Raw genomic sequence first — 21,122 nt, 5'->3', positions numbered from 1 at the left:
GATCACATAGTTTGTAGCACTTTACAACAATTGTAACAACTACAAAGTGGGTCGTATCCTATAGTGTCCCCAAGATAAGGTATCCAGCCTTATCTGTATACTATAGACCGTATTGGCTATTTACTTGAACTTGATCCACTCTTATGTCTCCATATAAAGTCCAAGTACTCAACTAATATCCATGGATCTTAGTTTATCAGATTTAGATTTTTTTTAAAAAAATGAAATGAGCAATTCATATATTCAATAACAACTTTACTAAATAAGCCTCAATAACATCTTTATTGATAATAGAATAAGTTTATTATTTATAAACCATGGGTTTTAAGACATAAAACCCAACACCCAACATGCGATTGCATAAATGCTCAAGTTCTCACCAGAGTTGGTCTTGCTAATGTCGTACCATCTATCTTTGAAGCTCTCGTTACAGTTTTCCTGGAATATCCATGAAGATGTTAATTTAATCCAAATCAAAGTATAATTGATCAACGAGTGATCTATAGATTCAAACGTATAACATATCTGGCAAACAGGTGAAGTATTAACTCCCCTTTTGTAAAGATTATGGTTTGTAGGTATTATATCATGAATTGCTCGCCAACAAAATAATTTTATTTTCTGAGGAGTTGATAAATTCCATAATTTATTCCAAAGAACTTCATATGGGTTTCTGCTAGATGATACTTCTTTGATTTTTGAATTGATAAAACTTTGTATCCACTTCTAACAGAATAACAATCTTCTTTTGTCAAAATGCCAAATCCATTTATCTTGATTTTTTTTGTTGGTAGGAAGGGTCTTAATAACATCTATATCCTCATTTAATCAACAGTTCTCTAATTTTCCAATGAGCCAATGTTTATCAGTATCAAGTAATTCAGAGATTAGAGCATTGTTGGGTATGAGAATGGAGTGATTGGTTCAAAAGTGAAACTTCTTGGTAACCATGGATCACTGAAAAGTCTAATCAACTCTCCATTTCCAACTATATATTATTCCCAATTTAAATAAGTCCCAACCCCATAAAACACTTTTCCAAAGATAAGATGAATTAGGACTCTAATTGGCTTCAAGAATAGATGAGTCTGGATAATAGATACTTTTTATAACCCTTGCAACAAGAGAGGAAGAATTTTTTTAATAGTCTCCATATTTGTTTAGCTATAAGGGCTTGATTAAAACCCAAAATGTCTATGAAATTTAGTCCACGTAAGCTTTTAAGGAGACATTGAAGGAACCTGTGAAGGCCCTAAGCGGAAACATGGATCATCCAAATTTTTTGTTTTATACAGAACCGAAAAATACAGAAATAAAATTATGCAAAATACTAAATTTACAGTATGTCAACATAGAAAAGGAAATAAGAATTAGGGCTAAGAAACCCTTACCTTTGAAGATCTGATATTCTTCAAATTTCCTCCTCTCCAAAATTAGTCACGAACAAAACAATCTCCGATTGCCACGTACTAGCACAAACTCGAAACCCTCAAACTATGGACACCACCACAAGAAGCCTTATGTATTCTCTTATGATGAGAATCACAAAAGTTGTGTGGGTTTTGTGAATTTTGGGAGAGATGGAAAGTTTGAGAGAAGAGGGAAAGGTTTTGAGATTTTGTTAGAGAAACCTTTTTGACAGGCCCGAAACTTACGTCGTTAATAAGCTTCAACTCGATCAAAACAAAAATTTGTAATAACCCGAACTGTTCCTATTACTACTAAAATGTAGCAATAGTTGTAAGTGCGAAGTCGAACCACATAGAAGCGTTGAATTAATTTCTTTTAAATTAAAATTGACTTTGGAGAAAACAATAAAAACGTGATTTTGGTTTTTTGGTTGAAATTTGAATAAAATGCAAGAAAGATAAAAATGTTAGGGATAAATGAAACGATAATTGGTTCATCTAGTTCTCAGATCAAGTAGCAATTCAATGTAATTTAAATCATGTTTTCCATCAAAGGATCATGTCATCAAATTATGCATGCATAGCTACCCAATTGATGCGAATTAACTAATCTCTACAAAGGCCGACAATCAGTTAATTTGAAACCAATCAAGCATTTTAATTCATAATTAAGGCTTGAAAGACCGTGCCCTAACTAACCTACATGCTCCTAGATGCAATTGGGTCTTTAGCAGCCGTAAAGAACTAGAAACACATGCATTAAGATTTAGGATTCAACTATGTTGATCAAGTGTCAAGAAAAGCCTTTTTCAAATGATCAAATTATTCTTTAAATCTAGATTAAACATGCAATACAAAGCTTCAAGGTCAGCATATACACCTAAGCATGCTCATCTAATTGATGCTACAAGGGTAAACTCAAAGCATGGACGATTACAAAGATATGTGCGAGCTTCAATTTAACTAACGAAGATATGCAATCATGATAGGGGCGTCAATCCAACACACAAAAGCAAATCGAAATCCAGCAAGATTCAAAGAAAACACAATTCTAAATTAAAACACAAAGCTAGACAAAAAAACTCATTGAATTACACGAATGCTCGATCCAAGAACTATATAAATAATTACTTCATCGAATTCATAGACAAACCAACGAGATATGTCCCAGTACACATCCATAATCTGAAATAAAATGAGAAAAACTATTTTAATGATACTGAAAACATAAAGGAAAAGGAAGAAGTCTCGGCCTCACCTCGGCCCCCATTGAATTCAATACAATTTTTCAGCCTCCTTTGACCTAAAACCAAAGGAGATATTTAAAGAAAATCGAGGTAGCGTCGCAACGCTAGAACTAGTGTTGCAACGTTGAATCAATCGATCAGGAGCGCCAAGCTAAGAAGTCCAACGTTGCCCCTTACGCTCACTTGCACGCGCGCTTGGCTCTCCGTCCATCAAAGTTTGTAGCGTCGCAACGCTGTTGGGGAGCATTGCAACACTACCATTCTGTCCACTAGCGTTGGGTTGGAGCGTCACAACGGTGGCGTTGATAAATCTCGGAGCATTTCAATGCTAGGAGTAGCGTTGCAACACTCCCCTATACTTCAAGCTACTAGCTCCAAGCGTTAGGTGAGCATCAAACCTAAGCAAATCATAAGCGTTGCAACGCTCCACTAGGGGCATTTTGGTCTTTTTCAATCATTTGAAGCCCGGATGCTCAAATCAACTCCAAATTGCTTCAAATTAACCCTGATATGCTCCAAATCACCAATTCTACTTTCTGGTTGCTCAATACCTACAAGATAGAGAAATAAACACGTAAAATCCGATAACGAGCCCGAATTAAGCTAGGAATAATAACTCTTTTTTAGAGCTATCACTTTTGGATCAATCTTTGTAAAATAAAAGAAAATCCCATAAAAAATCTCACATAACCTCCCACTCGTTACGTGAGTTGAGAGTGATCAGGGAAAGGAAGTTATTTCCCTCCCTAATATCCAAAATTAAAATTAAAACCATTATATACATATATATAATAACTAACTTATAGTATATATATATATATATATATATATATATATAACTATATGTTATATCATATATAACATATAACTTATGGTTTAATATTGTATCATATACAATATAAGCTATAGTCTTAATTCTCTCATTAATGATATTTAATATAAATCTCATTTATATTAATTCAATTATATGAATCCAATTCACATAATTAATATTTGAATCATATTCAAATATTTATTTTCTCTCAAATAAACTTTATATTATAATGTATCATATACATTATAGTAATTATATCATATATAGAATTAAAAAAAATTAATTATATCACATATAATTAATTCCCTCAATTAATTTGAACAATTCAAATTAATCCAAAATTGATTCTCATTTAATCCCTGTTGAGCTATAGAGGGGACTTCATAGACCTGTAGATTAAAGCTGCAATGGTACTTGAATAAAAAATTTTTAATTAAATTATTCAGCATCTATTAACTGTCGGACACTCCACAAAAGACCGACAACTGCATACTTCGCACTACAGATATATTTCTGTGTTCCATTGAATCTAACCAGTCAATAGTGCGATGATCCTTCATAAATTGCTTGTAAGTACAGCTGGGCCAAAATTACCATTTTGCCCTTATAGTTACATCTAACTCCTTAAGTACCACTATTACCTCTAATGAATAATAAGTCATAGTCCAACTATGACCAAACCCTTCTCGGGCCAGGAGAGAGTGTCATGTCACATTGTGCAAGCATTGGAATCAGTCCTTAAGGGAGCAATTTTATCTACTTACCCCAACGTTGGGGAATGAGTGAATTTTATCTTATGTAGTTGTGTTCCCAGCTCCCCAATCAGATGAATCCCCAAAATGGTAGGCTTATTGAGTCGAGGATCTGGCCACTCTCACCCGTACAAATCAAAAGATCGCCTTCATAGGCAAGAAGTTCATAACTCACTCAAGATTTAGGTCATGTCATCTATGGTCATCCTGATGAAATGTAATTCTCTATTATGAACGGCGTTATAAATGAGACTAGTCATTTCATGGTCCGATATTATACAACCTCTTTTGCATATAACACCCCCGCTCACTTGTGGGTCCACATGAATGATCAGGATCAAATCATTTGTAATACTTTACAAAAATTGTAACACCTACAAAGCGGGTCGTATTCGTAGTGTCACCATGATAAGATATCCAACCTTATCCATCTACTACAGACCATTTAGGTTATCACTTAAACATAATCCACCTATATGTCTCTACATACATGTTCTACAGATGATAACTTCAGATGTTAGTTTATTGGTTTGTGGGTTTAATGCTACTAAATGTCAAATAAAACATCTCATATTTTATTAAATAAATAAAATTTTTGTACAATACAATTACAAACTACAGACCCCTACGAATTTAAGGCATCCACCCCAACAGACATAAATAACTCCATCTCTTCCAATGTTTCTCTTTTTATCATCATTTGAACCCCACCAAAACCTAGCAAACCTCCGAGTGATTTCTTCACAAATTTTTTTTTGGCATTTGGAATAAACTCATAACGTAGGTGGGTAAGGCTTGACCCACACTTTTGATCAAGGTTTCCTTCCTTGCTATTGAAAAAAATGATTTTTTCCATCCTTTAACTGAACCATAAACTCTCTCTAAAATGTGTTGAAAATCCTTTGTTTCATTTCTTGTAAAAGATGCCAGTAGAGCCAAATAAGAGCCAAGATTCTCCTTCCTAGTGACACTCAAGATATCACTAAGATATATTCCTCTCTCTTCTATAACATTTGAAGAGAAAATGATGGTTGATTTTGAATAGTTGATACTCTTACCTGAAGCTTCCTCATAGAGTTTCAAGATATATTTCTGATTTTTATAGTTCTTCCCATCTGCTTGATAGAAAATCAAGCTGTCATCAGCAAATAGTAAGTGGGATATTAGTGGACAAGATCTGGAACATTCAAAACCACAGCGAGTTCCTTTCTTGTTTGCTTCTTGCACAAGATAAGACAATTCTTCAATAACTAATAAAAACAAGTAAGGAGGTAAATGATCTCCTTGTCTCAAGATTCTACTTGGAACAATAGATCATTTGACTTCACCATTGATAATAAAAGAGAAAATAATTGTAGATATACAATCCAGAATCTGAGAAATCCATTTAAGATCATAACCAAGTTTAACCATAATATTCTCAAGAAAACTCCATTCCACTCTATCATAAGCTTTGTTTATGTCTAGTTTAAGGGTTGTAATACCCTTTTTTCCAATTTTCTTGTTAGATAAATGATGGAGACATTTATGACCCATTATTATATTATCAGTAATTGTTCTACCCGAAATAAAAGCAAATTGGGATGCTGAAATAGATTTATCAAGGATGTCTTTAAGGCGATTAACAATGGTTTTTGAAACAATTTTGTAATTGACATTACATAAGCTTATAGGTCTAAAATGGCCCATATTAGTTGGATTCTTAGTTTTTGGAATAAGAACTATATGAGTATTATTCCAACTTTTTGATACTTTCTTTGTTATTCAAGATGTCAAGACAATTGCTTATTGTGTTGGGGCCAACTATATCCCAATAGTGTTGATAGAAAAGGGCAGGAAAACCATCAGGGCCTGGGCCTTTGTGGGAAATATTTGAGAAATAGATTTTTCCACTTCTTGTTTTGTATAAGGTGAAAGAAATTTATTGTTCATAAAGTTATCCACTTTTAGTTTAACAGATTTAAGCACCTTATCAATAACATCTTGGTTAGGAAAGGAAGATGAAAAAAGCTCATGAAAGTAATTGACAATTGTTTGTTCGATGGATTTCAGATCTTCTGTCCAGAAATCTCGAGAATCAAGAATACTATTAATCTTGTCTTTCCTTTTCCTCATTAAAGCTTTTTTGTGGAACCACTTAGTGTTTTGGTCCCCCCATTTTAACCAATCCTCCCTACACCTTTGTTTCCAATATATTTCTTCCTCTTCCAATAGTCTATGAAGCGCGAATTCAATTTCATGAATTTTGCTAAAATCAACATCGTGAAAATTACAATAAGCATCCTTTAGCTCTTTCTTACATTTTGTTATTTTATTTTTAAACTCTTTTGTTTTAGTTTCCCCCCAACTTCCTAGAGCTAAGGAACAACTATGAAGGTTTTCTTGGAGGGAGGATGGAAATTGATCCTTCTGAATCCACTTACCATTTTTATTAATAATTTCTTTGCACTCCGGGTAAGAGATCCCGTTTTATTCGAATTTGAAGATATGATTTATGGTTATTCATAAAGCTTGTTTGTTAGGAAGTAAGTTGAATTCGATAGGCCTATGATCAGAGTTGGTCCAATCTAGGTGGTAAACTAAATAATGATTAAAAAGCAAGTCAAAAGAGGAATTACAAAGAAAACGGTCCAGACGTTCCCAAATATAAGAATCCTGAGATTTTCTAGACCAAGTGAAATTGGCTAACTATTTGGGTATCTCTTGTACTTAGGTATATTTCAACTAATAAACATCCAAAGTCTATGTAGTTAATCCAAGTATAACATTTATATTTGGATTTAACCTACAATGTCTAGGTGATAAACAAGTTTTATAACCTCACACCGCTCACGCATGCTCAGTTAACAACACTCAGTATATTGACTAAAATCCCCAAGTAGGATGTGTTACGTAAACCATCAACTTAAGTACCTCCAGCCTTAGATAGGATTATAGACCGATTGAGTTTGTAATCGAGTTTTATAAGATAACGACCTATTTTAACTATTAAAACAAGGTGTTCTTGATCCTAAGTGAGCATGCATCTTATCTTTGTTATAGATTTTAAATGTCTAACTCATTTTATAACTCTTATAAAAATATAGACATACTATAATATTCACAAAAGCATTTCATACATTAATATAACACTTATATTAAATTTATGAAATCCTACTCATGCATACTATATACATTATAACTAATTTATAACATATATCAATGCATGAAACATGTTTTCCTATTGTGGGATTTAAAATCTACATGGAATATAATATGCAGATACATTTTTAATTTAAATATAACATATATCACATACATAAGATATTTAAACTACATATGATATGGTTCAACTTTGTCATCCTAAGCAAGCAAAAGCCCATCACACTTTAATGTGATAATAGTGGTGTTGTGGCTAATTCCCAAGAGCCTAGGAGTCACAAGTGCAGCAAACACATAGAGCGAAAGTATCATCTCATCCGAGAGATTGTGCATCAAAGGGACGTGATTGTCATGCAGATAGCTTCGGAGCACAATCTTGTTGATCCATTTACAAAGGCCCTCATGGCTAAGATGTTTGAGGGTTACCTGCAGAGTATGGGTTTATGGGACAAGCCACGTGTAGACTAGGGCAAGTGGAAGATTTGTATTGGGCGGGTTGTGCCCTAGTTTATTATTTTTGTATACTTTGTAGTTTGACTTTTACACTGTACACCCCACTAGCTTTAGGTCGAGTGGGAGATTGTTAGGGTTGATGCCCTAAATCTCGTAGGGTCCTATAGTTTGTAATTATATTGTACAAACTTATTATTTATTTAATAAAATATATGATGTTTTATTTCAAAATTAGTTGCATTAACCACGAACCAATAAACTAATATCCAAGGTTATCTTGTAGCTTAAATATGTATGTAGATAGGTGGATCATGTTTAAGTGATAACCTAAATGGTATGTAGTAGATGGATAAGGTTGGGTACCTTATCCTGGTGACACTACAAGTATGACCCGCTTTGTAGGTGTTGCAATTGTTGTAAAGTGCTATAAATGATTTAATCCTGATCATACATGTGGAGACATGTGAGCTGAGATATTCTATATAAAGAAGTTTGTATAAGACCGGACCACGAAATGTTTAGTCTCATTATATAACATCGTTTATTATAGAGACTTACATTTTACTAAGATGACCATAGGTAACATGACCTGAATCCTGAGTGAGTTATGAACCCTTGCCTATGAAGGTTGTCCTTTGATTTGTATGGATGAGAGTGGCCAGATCGCCGACTCAACATGCCTACCATTTTGGGGATTCGCCTGATTGGGGAGTTGGGAATGCAGATACACAAGAAGGAATTCACTCCTTCCTCAATGTCCGGGTAAGTAGATAAACTTCTCCCTTAAGGGCTGATTCCAAGGCTTGAACAATGTGGCGTCACACCCTCTCTTGGCCTGAGAGGGGTTCGATCATAGTTGGACTATGATTTATTATTCATTAGAGGGATCAGTGGTACTTAAGAAGTTAGATGTAACTACAGAGGCAAAACGGTAATTTTGGCCTAGTTGTACTTACAAGTAATTTGTGAGGGGTCATCGTACTGTTGATTGGTTATATCCAATGGACACAGAAATATATCTGTAGTGCGAAGAGTGCAGCTGGCAGTCTTTATTGGAGTGTCTGTCACTTAACAGATAGTGAATAATTTAAATTAAAGAGTTTAATTAATTATTCACGTACCGTTGAAGCTTCAAGCTACAGGTCCATGAGGTCCCCTTGGTAGCTCAATAGGACTAGATGAGAATTAGTATTTGGATTAATTTGAATTGTTCAAATTAATTGAGGGAATTGATTATATATGATATAATTAAGTTATTTTAATTATATGTGATATAATTATTATATTGTATTTAATACACTATATTATTTATGAGATGAATCAAATATTTGAATATTATTCAAATATTGAATATATGAATTAGATTCATAATTGTTAAATTTAATACAAATGTGATTTATATTAAATGTCATATGTGAGAGAAAAGAAACTATATGTTATATTGTATATGATACAATATTAAATCTATAGGTTATATAATAAGTTAGTTATCATATTTATATATATATTAAATAACAAATTAAAAAAAATAATTTTATTTGAATGTAGGAGGGAGTTGCAACTCTCTTCCCTTTTTTCTCTCCACCTACGTAAGTGGGAGGTTTTTGGTTTTTGGATTTGAAAAGAGTCTTCATCTTCAACCTGCAAGTAGGAGAAAAAAGTGTGTGAGACAGAAAAGTTCTGTGGAAAATCTCAAAGAGAAAAATTCCTCTTATCTTCTCTCATCATCCCTTCCCTCGATCCAAATTAGCCAGAGCTCATTACTCCTGGGTTCTCTACCTGATAATGTTAAGATCTCTAATTGGTGGTGTCCCAATTGGCATTTTTGGCTTTGTTCGTGATTTGCAGAACGAGTGATTTCTTGAAGAAAGTCTTCAAAGGTAAGGTTTCATGAAACCCTAAAATTTATTTATATTGAGCATGCTATATTTAATTTTGTTAAAATGCATAATTTGTTTGTATTTTTATGTAAAATTTCGTTCTCTGTAAAAATGGGATTTGGGACGAACCCGCTTCCGCTTAAGGTCCCTTCAATTTGGGATCCTTCAAGTTATTATACATATATATAATTATTATTTAAATTAAAATTATGTTATTTTAATTTTATTTTTCAAAATTAAAAGGAGGGAAATAACGTCTCTCCCCTTAATTCTCTCTGAAAAAACGTGGTGAGTGGGAAATCAGTTTCAATGATCTCATTCATCTTCTTCACAGAGAAGGTCTCTGTGGAGTTTTTACAACTTTATCTCTCTGAAAGAAAATTCCTCTCTTCTCAAATATTTTTTTCTTCCCTCTTCTCAAAAGATCACAGAGCCCACACCTCTTGTGTTTCTCTTCCCCTACAGAGAATACAGAGGAAACTCTTGTGGTAGTGGCCATCTTGGTTTGATTCATTCGTTGGAATTTATTTAGTTCGTGAGCGATTCAAAAAGGAGGATTTCATGAAGAGGTTTTGGCTTCTAGGGTAAGTTTTTCCAAACCCTTACTTCTCTTTTCCTCCTCTTTTATGTATATTGTATTTTTCCGTGATAATGCATAATGTGTCGATTTCCGCTTCTGTAATGGAACTTCACCCTTCCTTCAAAAATGTCGTGACGACCCATTTAAATTCCGACTCTTCTATAATGGCTTAAGAGATTTAAATCTGCATTCCTTTTTTGGCCCGAGCTGGATTCCCCTACTAATGATTTCAAGAATGCCTCCCCTAATAGGCAACCGACTGAGTTGTTGCACAGAATGTTGTTGCATAGGTAGTCGGCTCAAAAGTTTACACAATGTTGCGTATTCCATCTCTTAGTCCATTTACAAATCGTTCAGCCTTCTTCACCTCCATGGGCACTAGGTCAAGGGCAAAGCAAGAAAGCTTATCAAATTCCTCCTCACGTTCCTCCACGGTTATTACTCCCTGCTTCAAATTCATAATTTCCATCTACTTGTTGTATCTCACAATGGCAAAAAAATACTTCGCATAGAACCATTCCTTGAACTAGTCCCAAGTTGCCTGTCCACCATTAGTTTCTATCACTCATTCTGTTGAGCGCCACCAATGTTGGGCATTCTCAGTGAGTAAGAGGACGGCGCATTAGGATTTCTGATCTTCGGGCACTTCATATATCGAAAAATTGTCTCCACAATGGACAACCATAGCTCTACCTTAGTTGGGTTCTTCAGTGGCCCATTGAACGTAAGAGGGTTATACTTTCTAAAATCTCGCAAATGCTTTACTTCCAGAGACAAGTCCTGTAATTTATGATTCTAAGCATGCACATGTGTCGACTGGACCTACGGGGATGGTACTTGTTGTTTCTGGGTTTGTTGAGTCTGATTAGTATGAGCTACCGGTTCTGCCACTACGCTGCAAACTAGTTCCTGTAACCTCCCCAACAAAGACGAAGTCATAGCTCTCCCAATTCGCTCTGCCATTGCATCCTCGTCAACCTGAGCACCATGTGGCGTCGGAGGTAACTAGAGATGTCCACGGGGCGGGGCGGGGATGCCATTCCCCATCCCCATCCCCGCTCCTCATTTCATTCCCCGATACCGTGAAATTCCCCACGGGGATCGGGGCGAGAAATTTTTCCCCGTTACTTTTTTTTTGTTGTAAAATGTCAATTAATTTAAATCACTAATATGAAAAAAATTTAATTAAATAATTAATTTTATCACTAAATTTTTTATTATGGTTAGTTTTATATGACAATTTGAATTTAAAGATAAATTACTCAAATTTTAGCCTAAAAAAGCTAATTATTTTTTAGTAGAAAGAAATAAATATAAATCAAATTATTTACATATATAATTTAAATTTAAACATATTCATTATCTTTCTCAATAAATAATCAAATTTGAAATTTAAATGTAATATTTATATAATAATAATAATAACATAACGTTAGATAACTATACTAAATAAATATGTAAAAGCTAGTCGGGGTGAAGAGGGGAACGGGGCGGGGACGGGGAATGTCCCTGTCCCCGTTTAGCTCATAGAGAATTTTTTCCCCCACTCCCTCCCCCATTCCCCACCTAGTCGGGAAGGCCCCCCGTGGGGAAATTGGATATCTCTAGAGGTAAGAGTCTTAAACTTGGGGATCTCGAATTTAGGGGTCCTAAACTTGGATCTTGAACTCCTCCCCTAACCTTCCTCTTTACCCTAAGTTTTGGTGTCATAACCTAACGTTCACATATAGTGAGCTCATGTCAAATTTTCTACCAACAAAAACATAGCAATTACAACTGTAATTCATGCAATATTCCATGCATATAATGCTAAGGACTTCTTCTTCTTCTTCTTTTTTTTTTTTTTAGTTAAAGAACATACTTGGTGATGATGAGGAATCCGTTAATGGCCAATGGAACAACCTGGACTTTCATAGTAAGTCAGTCTACAGAACCTAAAAAATTAGACTCTAATATCAACTGTAACGACCTGAATTTCTAGAATGGGAATTGAATCGTTACTACATGCATGTATAAATCTCAAAACAACTTTTTCACGTAAATTGACCAAAGAATCTAGCAAAACAAATTTCTAATATAAAATCTCGAAGATCATAGATCATAGATCAGTTGTTCAGGGTACCCCTAACTTAAATAAAAATAAATAAATTAAATACATATTCGAATAAATCACTCAAGAATTTAAATGTTTAACTTCTAAATTAAAATACGAAAACATGAGGAAAAAATTATAGGTGGAAGCATTTGACAAGTCCTAAGACCTAGTCATGTATTCTTCTTGAATTAAAGTATTCTTGGACCAAACTCCTAAAACAAAATCATATTCAAACTTAAGTCAAATCCTCGAACCTCACCCCAACAGACAATTTGACCTATACAATTCCAAATTACTTACTCAAAACGTGGTTGAACCAAAACCACCTCAAATCAGCAAGACCCAAAACCTAAACGCAAAGTTTTAAGCATCAAACTCGATTTACAACATTCATAATCAATATAATCATCGTTGAAAATACTTATAATCTTAAATATTTACCAAAACCGCCCAAAATCGATCCTTAATATTGTTGGATAGCCGCTTCAAAGGCTCCAAACCTTCCATAAAAAATCCAAAGCATACGACTTAAACCAGAAACTTGTTGGACATTAAAGAATCAAACAAGAAGAATCCAAAATGTCCAAAATCTTACCCCAAACAGCAAAATCCAATGAACTCCGACGAGCAAAAGAGGCGATTGACGAAGCTGACGTCGCGCGTAGATCGGCGACGGCTAAACAGCTCGAAACAGCGATGGACGGTGGCTGGCGGATAGTATGAACGACAGCTGGACGAAACCTCATGCAGTTAGATGGTTAATGACAGCGTGTGTGGCTGGCGTTTGAAGACGAAGGCTCCAACGGCTGACGCGGACAAGCGACGTCCAGTGGCTGGTCATGGTGGCCAGCGGAAGAGAGAGACAGAGAGAGACGACAACCAAAGGGTTCACGAAGAAGGAGAACCTCACTTCTTTTTTCCTTTGGTGGCATGCTTCTCAAGGCAACCCTTATATATATTTCTTTTAAAATCCTGATCCTTTTCCTAAACAAATATACATATATCTTTATAAATATATTCTTTTTTTTCTTAATTTCCTTTCCATTCCATCAATTTCCCCCCTTTCTCCCAAATATATAATTTCCCTTTTACTTCTCAAATTCCAAATTCAAATTAAACCCCAAAAAACTTTTATTAAACGAGGAAGTCTTTTCCAAATAAATATCAATTTCCACTAATTGAATTAAACATTACTTGAATTAAGTTCAATCTTTTCAAAGTAAAACATCTAAGCCTTAAAGATTCAACATACATCCCAAATAATTAAAGTTGATTAAATTAAAATTTACCTCAAAATTTGGGACGTTACATATGAACACAAACGGTTAATACTTGTTTAAACAATATCCTTAGAACTTTCAAAAGTCATTAATATTCTTGACCTTACAAAAAATAATAATAATAATACTTTCACCATAAGTATAGTGATCAAATTCTCCCATTAAAACTTATCAAACCAATAAACAAACAAATATAAAAAGGACAAATTTGGCTACTAACATACAATTTTGTTAAAACATATAAGTCCTAAGGTCTTTTTGGTGCTTTCATTATTTACTTTCTCTTTGTCATAATTTATATGCCTTAACTGAAGAAATGGAAGAGGAAGGTAATGGGTGTAGATAAATGGTTAAATCATTTTTAATCTTTTTTTTAAGATAAAGATAATAGCTCATGCATCTTTTTGAAAGTTTAAAAGTACTTTTGGAACAAGGTATTAACGATTTCAATTCATATATTAACCGTAATAGTATTTTTGAACTCTTATTTAAGTTTAAGGATATTTTTTTAACTTTTGAAAGTTCAAGAGTTTTTTTGGAAACAAAACATTAATGGTTTCCAACCAAAACTAACAATAAAATTATTTTTTAACATTTTTTTAAGTTCAAGGGTATTTTTTAAACTTTTGAAGATTCCGGAGTATTTTTCACACAAAGTATAAAGTTCAAGGACATTTTTTATATTTTAACGTTTTCAAAAATTAAATGATTTGTTAAATATAATATGTTAACCTCAAAATAAATATAATATGTTAACCTCTAATAATTATTTTGACTTTTTGATCAATTTTAATAATTCTTTTGACTTTGAAAAGTTTCATTTCTATACTTTTTGAGAATAGGTGTGTTCAAAAAACCCGATAAACTGAAAATTTTGATCAACCAACCTATCCCATACAGTTTGGGTTGGGTTATCACCTCATTTGGGTTGAGTTGGATTCAAATAAATGAAAATTTTATGGGTTGAGTTGGTTCATAGTTCACCTTAAATAATTCAAACCAACCCAACTCAATCCGAACTCATTATTAATTTTAAAAAAATTATTTAGGATACAATTGTATATACATATATTTGTTTTAATTTTATTTAACGTCATTATTTTTTAGACAATTACATCTGGAGATGGCCCTACACATCATATTTTGGCCATAAACCCTAAAAATGAAAAAACGGTTATATTCCCAATTGGATATTGTGGGTTTTCCTAAAATCATGGGACTTTTTTTTTTATTTGTTGGTGTGGGTTTGCCTAAAAAGAAGGAAAATATACATCATCCATATATGGGAGGCATTGGAAAATTATGCAGATGGACCCTGTACATCATATTTTGGCCATAGATCATAAAATGAAAAAACGGCTATATTTTCAATTAGATATTGTGTTTTGGCCATCCAACACAATTTCTCTATTTAATAAAGATCGTTTGGGTTGAAGAAACTTACAGCCCGAACAATTAGATAAGGTCTAAAAAGTGTTTAACCCAATTCAATCCAATATATGAACACTCCTATTTGAAAATTGTCGATCCCATTTCAATTAATTAGATAACTTTTTTTTTAAGTACATTTAACTTTTCAATAAGAGAGGATGAGAAAGAAAAGAAACAATAACTTACTTGAATATATGAGTAATTAATGATGAAAAACCAAATAGTTATATTACATATATAGTAACTAGTGAACCAAGAAGTTTACAATAAATTTATTGTCTACTTCATATTTTCTGTAAGAATTTTACATTACAAATATAAACATTTGACAAAGAATGAAATAATGTCCTATTTGTAAGTAGCACGATGTCCCTAGTATCTAATATTAAGATGGTAGTCAATAAACAACTTACTTTAAGGGTTGGTTGGAATTTTGTAAAAAGTATAAATTGATTGACTTATAAAATTTTTGGAATTGATTTAAATCATAAATTTCGACATAAACTAATACATTTACGATAGTTCACGTCATAATTAATTTAGAGATAGAGTTAACTTCAAATATAATTTTAAAATTCACTGGTTACCTCTATAATTATAGTTCTGATTATAGTTCTAGAAGATATCAAATACCATCCCATCAAATTGTATCATTAATACGAAAAGATTTTTAATTCTATCCCATGATTAAGAAAATAACACAATCGTTTTTTATTCAGGCCAAAATTTAATTCCAGTTGTGAATGAGCTTCTGATCTGCAAATTGGCTCCAATGGATTGGCATTAGGCAGTGTGACATATATTAACTATCCTAAGTTAAATCAAATGTATTAAACCAATTTGAAAAATCTTTCAGATTCTATACATTAGAAAGAAGATAATGTAGAGTGAGAGGATTGGGAAAGAAGTTGATGATGAGCATTGCTGCATCAAACACAGTTAAAGTTCTTCCAATATTCAGAAACGTCCTCGGCGAACTCGGGCCCAGGCTAAGGCTGCAACTGCAGCACCCCCCAGGTGCGCAGATCCTGAAATTTGGCTGTCATTCTGCAGAGAACATACAGATATTTATGAATTTGTCTAACAGGAGAAGACCAGTTATATGTAACAGCGATAAGAACTGAAGGTCGAGTTGGATGGAGAAGTTTAGGTATTCAATTAAACATCCTACCTCTAGTATCCTCAACATGTCTTTTCCAATGAGAAAAATGCCCTGTAATTAAACAAGGAATCTTTCAGGATTTTTCATAGTGAACTGTGATTCTTTCTACTGTTTAGGGTTGAGCTTACCAGTAAGATGGCAGGAACAGGTATAAAGAATTCGAGATAGAGGGTCGACTTTGGGAAGAGGAATATATCAAGCAGCATGATAGCATTTACCGCTCCGCTCGCGCCCTAAGCAATCAAACAAAACAAATACCAATGATTATACAAGTTCTAATAAGTATGTTTGAAAGTCAAAGGTGATCAATATAATGCACACAGATATTTCAGAAAAACAAATTTCATGTTGGAAGTGATCAGGTTTATTAAGGAGATAACTGAGTTCTTCAGTTGGCTTCTACATTTGAAGAAGTAATAAAGCGAAGAATTTCCAAAAGCATACCAATCCTTGTGCTCGTACTGGGTCCTTTCCCCAAAATGGTCGGCTCTGTAGAAAGCAAGAAACCAGCAAACAATGTTTAAGATTCAGTTTGTAAATTAATCGACAATCGGCAAATAACTTGCATCAAAGAAAAAAAACAGTAGCCTAAGGGCAGGGGTTGAGGAAACCCCCTCCCACAAAATGGATATGTATATTCATGAATATATCAAGAGAAGTCCAATCGAAGTGGTTTGTTCCACTGGTAGATGAACTTCCCTTCTACCATTGTGAATGCACAATTGATATCAAAGTGCTCTCAACTACATGAAAGACAGCAAACGAAGCTCAGGTTCTGGTTTAGTCCATTGCATCAGCACAACATACATCTAAATCAAATTGTTTATGTTGCCTTTACATCATATAAGTAGCAGTTACATCTCCACTCGGAAAATTTTGCAAGACAAGCGTCCCTGCAATTTGAATGAAAGAACTGAGCCCATACACAATTTGCATACCTTTGAGGACGATGCTTGAAACAGATTATGCGCCAAGTAAAATGCTGACCCACCAATTGCTCCAGCCAGATACAATTTTAACAAAAACTCAGGACCAAATACCCTACCAATCTGTTAGAGGCAAAATATATAAGGCCAGGTATCAATGCTAAAAAGGCTGGGGAACAGGTCAGTTTTAACATTAATGAAGTATTATCATATTCTGGAAAGATCGTGGCAAAACAGTAAGACTAACTTTATAAGTAGCATACAAACTTGTGAGACAAACAGAATGGATTGGATTATAGTTCACATGTGGACTAATGGTGAGCTTGGAATGCACGGTTCCTTGGCGAGCACTCATAATTTTTTTTTAAAAAAAAAAAAAAAACATCGTACGGGAATTTTGAAACACTCTTTTAACAGGCTTGAATACATTTCACATATCCAAAAGCCATCTCAAGCTCACCCTATAACAACTTGAATCAAAATATATTACTCCGAATCCAGTATGAACTCTAAAATTGACATAAAAGGCACTCATAATGTTCATTAATCAATATTTATTGAAGCAAAGCAAGTATTTTCAAAATTCTTTCTAATCACAAGGCATAACTTTAAGATAGACGGTCAAATTTGGCTGTTAAAAATATTATATTACCATAGCTACCCCAAAATGAGATAATACCAAAGCGACAAGCAGAGTATATATAACTACGAGATTATGTTTAAAAAAATGCAACTACAAGATTAGAATATAAGCCAAAAAGTGGAAAGCAGTAAAGATCAGATCATAACAAACAGAAAATTATATCAGCCACACACATGTAAACAGAAAAATAAAATAAAATAAAAATCAGGACCTAGTAGAAGTTCAAAGAAAGAATGCCATACGTTCATCCCAAAGAAGTATAGTCCAATCATGTTGGATACTATATGGCCAATTTCTTTATGACTGAAGGCTGATGTAATCAAAGTATGTATGCGGCCGCTTCTAACATTTTCTATAGAGATCTGTGTAGAGAACATTGAAACACAGAAAATATAATGTAACCAACGGAGAACAGTTGAATTGAATTTCCAAGCTTTGAATCTTTAAACTCAAAAACAGCATCTAATATCTTTCTTAACCTTGCCACAAATATTTCTCAAACCATGATAATCAATTTGGAAAATAAAAATAACAAATAATAATAATAAAGAAGAAAAACTATTGATGATGTTAAGTTGATCACAACTATTAGGGCCATTCATTTTGAGAAGTCTTGAATGTCGGTCGGCGTGGTGGATATCTCAAATTCCATGTATCTCTTTCAAGGAATGTGGTTTACTGAGCATCGTGGGTGTTTAAGAAGCCAATGGAGGGATAATTTGGATATCGATGAGATGAATGGGTTTTAAAAATATATATTCTATTTGTAATCTAAATCCACTCGTTGCAATTTATAGAGGCATGAGTGGGACAAATGGATGTTTCATCACAATTATATGGACAAATCTAATATATTTCGTTTCTAGCTCAACAATGCAAAGGTGGGAAATCGAACTATCAACCTCTGGGATGGTAATTGGCATCTCTAACCACTACGACTACTCAAATTGGCAACGTAGTTATCTAATATTTTCAGCCATCATTACAAAATTGTCATGAATATATCAGCAAAACCAAAATGAGTATTCTTGATTCCTAGCCATGCAAATACCCATATATCTAGATTTTTAGACATTATTAACTCCCATAAATCCTGATTCCCTCATGAATGGCTTCCCATACACCCCAATCCCCTCATGAATTGGCCCTTAAAGAGATCCTATGCAAATTGAGAGGTGAGAAGAAACAATGTCTAGACGTGCCTACAATTCTGAGGCATGTAATTGCAATCGAGGGACTTACAGTAAAGTTTTTTGACATAAAGATAGGATCAGCAATCTGCCAGAGGAGGAAAACAGCAACATTAGCTATAATCAAGCCCAACACCACATCATTCGGCGTCAGCCTTTGAAACCATGATTGCCTGTGAATAGGAGAAACGAAAATAAGGACTTCCCCAACAATCAACACTGTTTATCAGATACCAAGCATCCTCCCCTTTGTTAAAAAGATTATAACCTGTTTTATTGTATTCAATTCTAAAAGATTCACCAAGCCAATTCAAATGCAGATGATTATGAAGTTATTTTGATATGTTATATAACGAGTTAAAAAGTAACCCATGATAATAACAATGCTAATCACCAACAAAGAAGAAAGTTTCATAACAGCAAGCACTAAGAGTCTATATGCTATGGAAGACAACTAAAATACACGTGCTAGTCTCCTATGAAACAGAAAGCATCACGACGTTATCCCTACAGTTGTAAAGATCAGGTTCCAAAATTTTCAAGAACTCCCAATATCAAAGAATAACCGTTTGGGTTCTAATGTCTACATAAAACCCAGATAATATTTAGTGAAAATGCAGTAATTGGGTACAAAGAAATTTGAATGGTTGAACCTATGTGACCAAGTCAGAAGTTTCACGATTTCCTCATGTCATTTCCAGTAGTAATCAGCATAACAATTGTTCTTGAACAGGACAATAACCGTTTGCAAACTTCAACAAGACAATACAATTGGGAAAATTCGAATTCACCATCGAAAAATGAAATTATGGACATCATGATATTCAGCGCCGAATGAGTTGATTTAAGCAAGGACTTCACATTCTTCGGCGATGAATTCATTTGTAAGAAGTCAAGTTTCTGATAAAACAGCTAAAGATGCAAAAAGAACAAACACATTACCTGCCTCCCCATTGACGATCAAAACCTGGTTTCAACTGAAATCTCAGTTTCGAAAATGGGGTTCCCGTAAAGAGCGAACTGCTTTCTACTAGACTCTTAATTGACCCCTTGAAAAGGGTGTTTGAAGGATTCAAGATGAATCTCTTTCCGACCACCGCGACTGAGGAAAACCCATGAATTTTCTCCGCAAAACTTCGATGTGAACTCCATGAACGCGAGCGATCCTGAAGTGGGCGAGTGAGGGATGAGGCAAAGAGATGGTTTTGGTTATGGGTTCTCACTAGTGTGGCAAAAGAAGCGCAATCCTTACAATGTTGAGAGTTGGCGAAGGAATTCGAAAGCCTTGATGCAAGTTTGCGAGAAAAGAGCTTGTTCATGTTTTCCTCGATTATGAGCTCTGGTTAGGAGTTACTAAATTCCTTTCTTCGGGAGTTGATGTTGATGAAACAGGGTTATACTTGGAGTGACTATGTCTAGGTGGATCTATAAAGAGGGGTGGATTTATAAAGAGGGAAATTATAGAGAAATCAATTCAAAAACCTCATTTTTAAAATCTATTTTTTTAATCTCTTTTCCATCTTTTTGCCAATGAGTGAGGGACCATCTACATGAAAATATCATTTTATCTCTTAATTAATGGTCATTCAATTGCCTTGAATATAAATGGTCATTCAATCTTCAATTTCACATTATTTTCAAGATAGAAATGTTTTATGTGAGAGTCCCAAACAATAATCCTTTTTAGAAGGTCCTAAGTTCAGAGGAACAATTTATTTCCTTTTTAAGAGTTCCAAAAATGGTAGGTATATTGAAAAGTAGTCTTTTATTTTTTTTATATTGAAAAAGTAGTCGTTTGTCTCGTAGAGTTGAGTTTATAAGTAAGTCTTTTGTCTCGTGAAATAACTTCACAAAACAAACTTACAACTTTACGAGACAAATGAGATAGACAAACGAGATAGTCTATCATTTGTCTCGTAAAGTTATAAGTTTGTCTTGTGAAGTTACTTCATGAGACAAAAGATAGAAATGAACTCAACTTTACGAGATAAAAGATTGACTTTTGTCTCTCGTAAAGTTGAGTTCATTTTTGTCGACAAAGAGCTTTCAAGTTAATTTACAAACTTCCCATTGTTGCTTCTCGTGAAGTTACTTTACGAGACAAAAGACTTACTTACGA

General features: G+C 33.9%; 2 protein-coding genes across 2 annotated transcripts; both read right to left on the bottom strand.

Annotated features, from left to right (window-relative positions):
* Positions 1–2,532: 2,532 nt before the first annotated feature.
* On the bottom strand, positions 2,533–13,310 carry LOC150034538 (uncharacterized). The gene is made up of 4 exons (XM_090316225.1): positions 12,967–13,310; positions 12,813–12,871; positions 12,672–12,720; positions 2,533–3,207 (listed from the first exon to the last, which is right to left on the bottom strand). The coding sequence occupies exons 1-4, from the start codon at positions 13,115–13,117 to the stop codon at positions 3,107–3,109; spliced, it is 360 nt and encodes a 119-aa protein (XP_090172351.1). The 5' UTR covers positions 13,118–13,310; the 3' UTR covers positions 2,533–3,106.
* Positions 13,311–15,769: 2,459 nt separating this feature from the next.
* Positions 15,770–20,424, bottom strand: RBL12 (RHOMBOID-like protein 12). The gene is made up of 8 exons (XM_039038035.2): positions 19,946–20,424; positions 19,056–19,176; positions 18,056–18,175; positions 17,183–17,293; positions 16,689–16,733; positions 16,373–16,477; positions 16,254–16,295; positions 15,770–16,129 (listed from the first exon to the last, which is right to left on the bottom strand). The coding sequence occupies exons 1-8, from the start codon at positions 20,320–20,322 to the stop codon at positions 16,040–16,042; spliced, it is 1,011 nt and encodes a 336-aa protein (XP_038893963.1). The 5' UTR covers positions 20,323–20,424; the 3' UTR covers positions 15,770–16,039.
* Positions 20,425–21,122: the final 698 nt, after the last annotated feature.

Source organism: Benincasa hispida, chromosome 8 (assembly GCF_027475165.1).
Source record: "Benincasa hispida cultivar pf3 chromosome 8, pf3_genome.v1.1, whole genome shotgun sequence".
NCBI classification, from domain to species: domain Eukaryota; kingdom Viridiplantae; phylum Streptophyta; class Magnoliopsida; order Cucurbitales; family Cucurbitaceae; genus Benincasa; species Benincasa hispida.
Note: the sequence above shows the minus strand (reverse complement) of the source record. Positions and strands in the feature narration are given on the sequence as shown.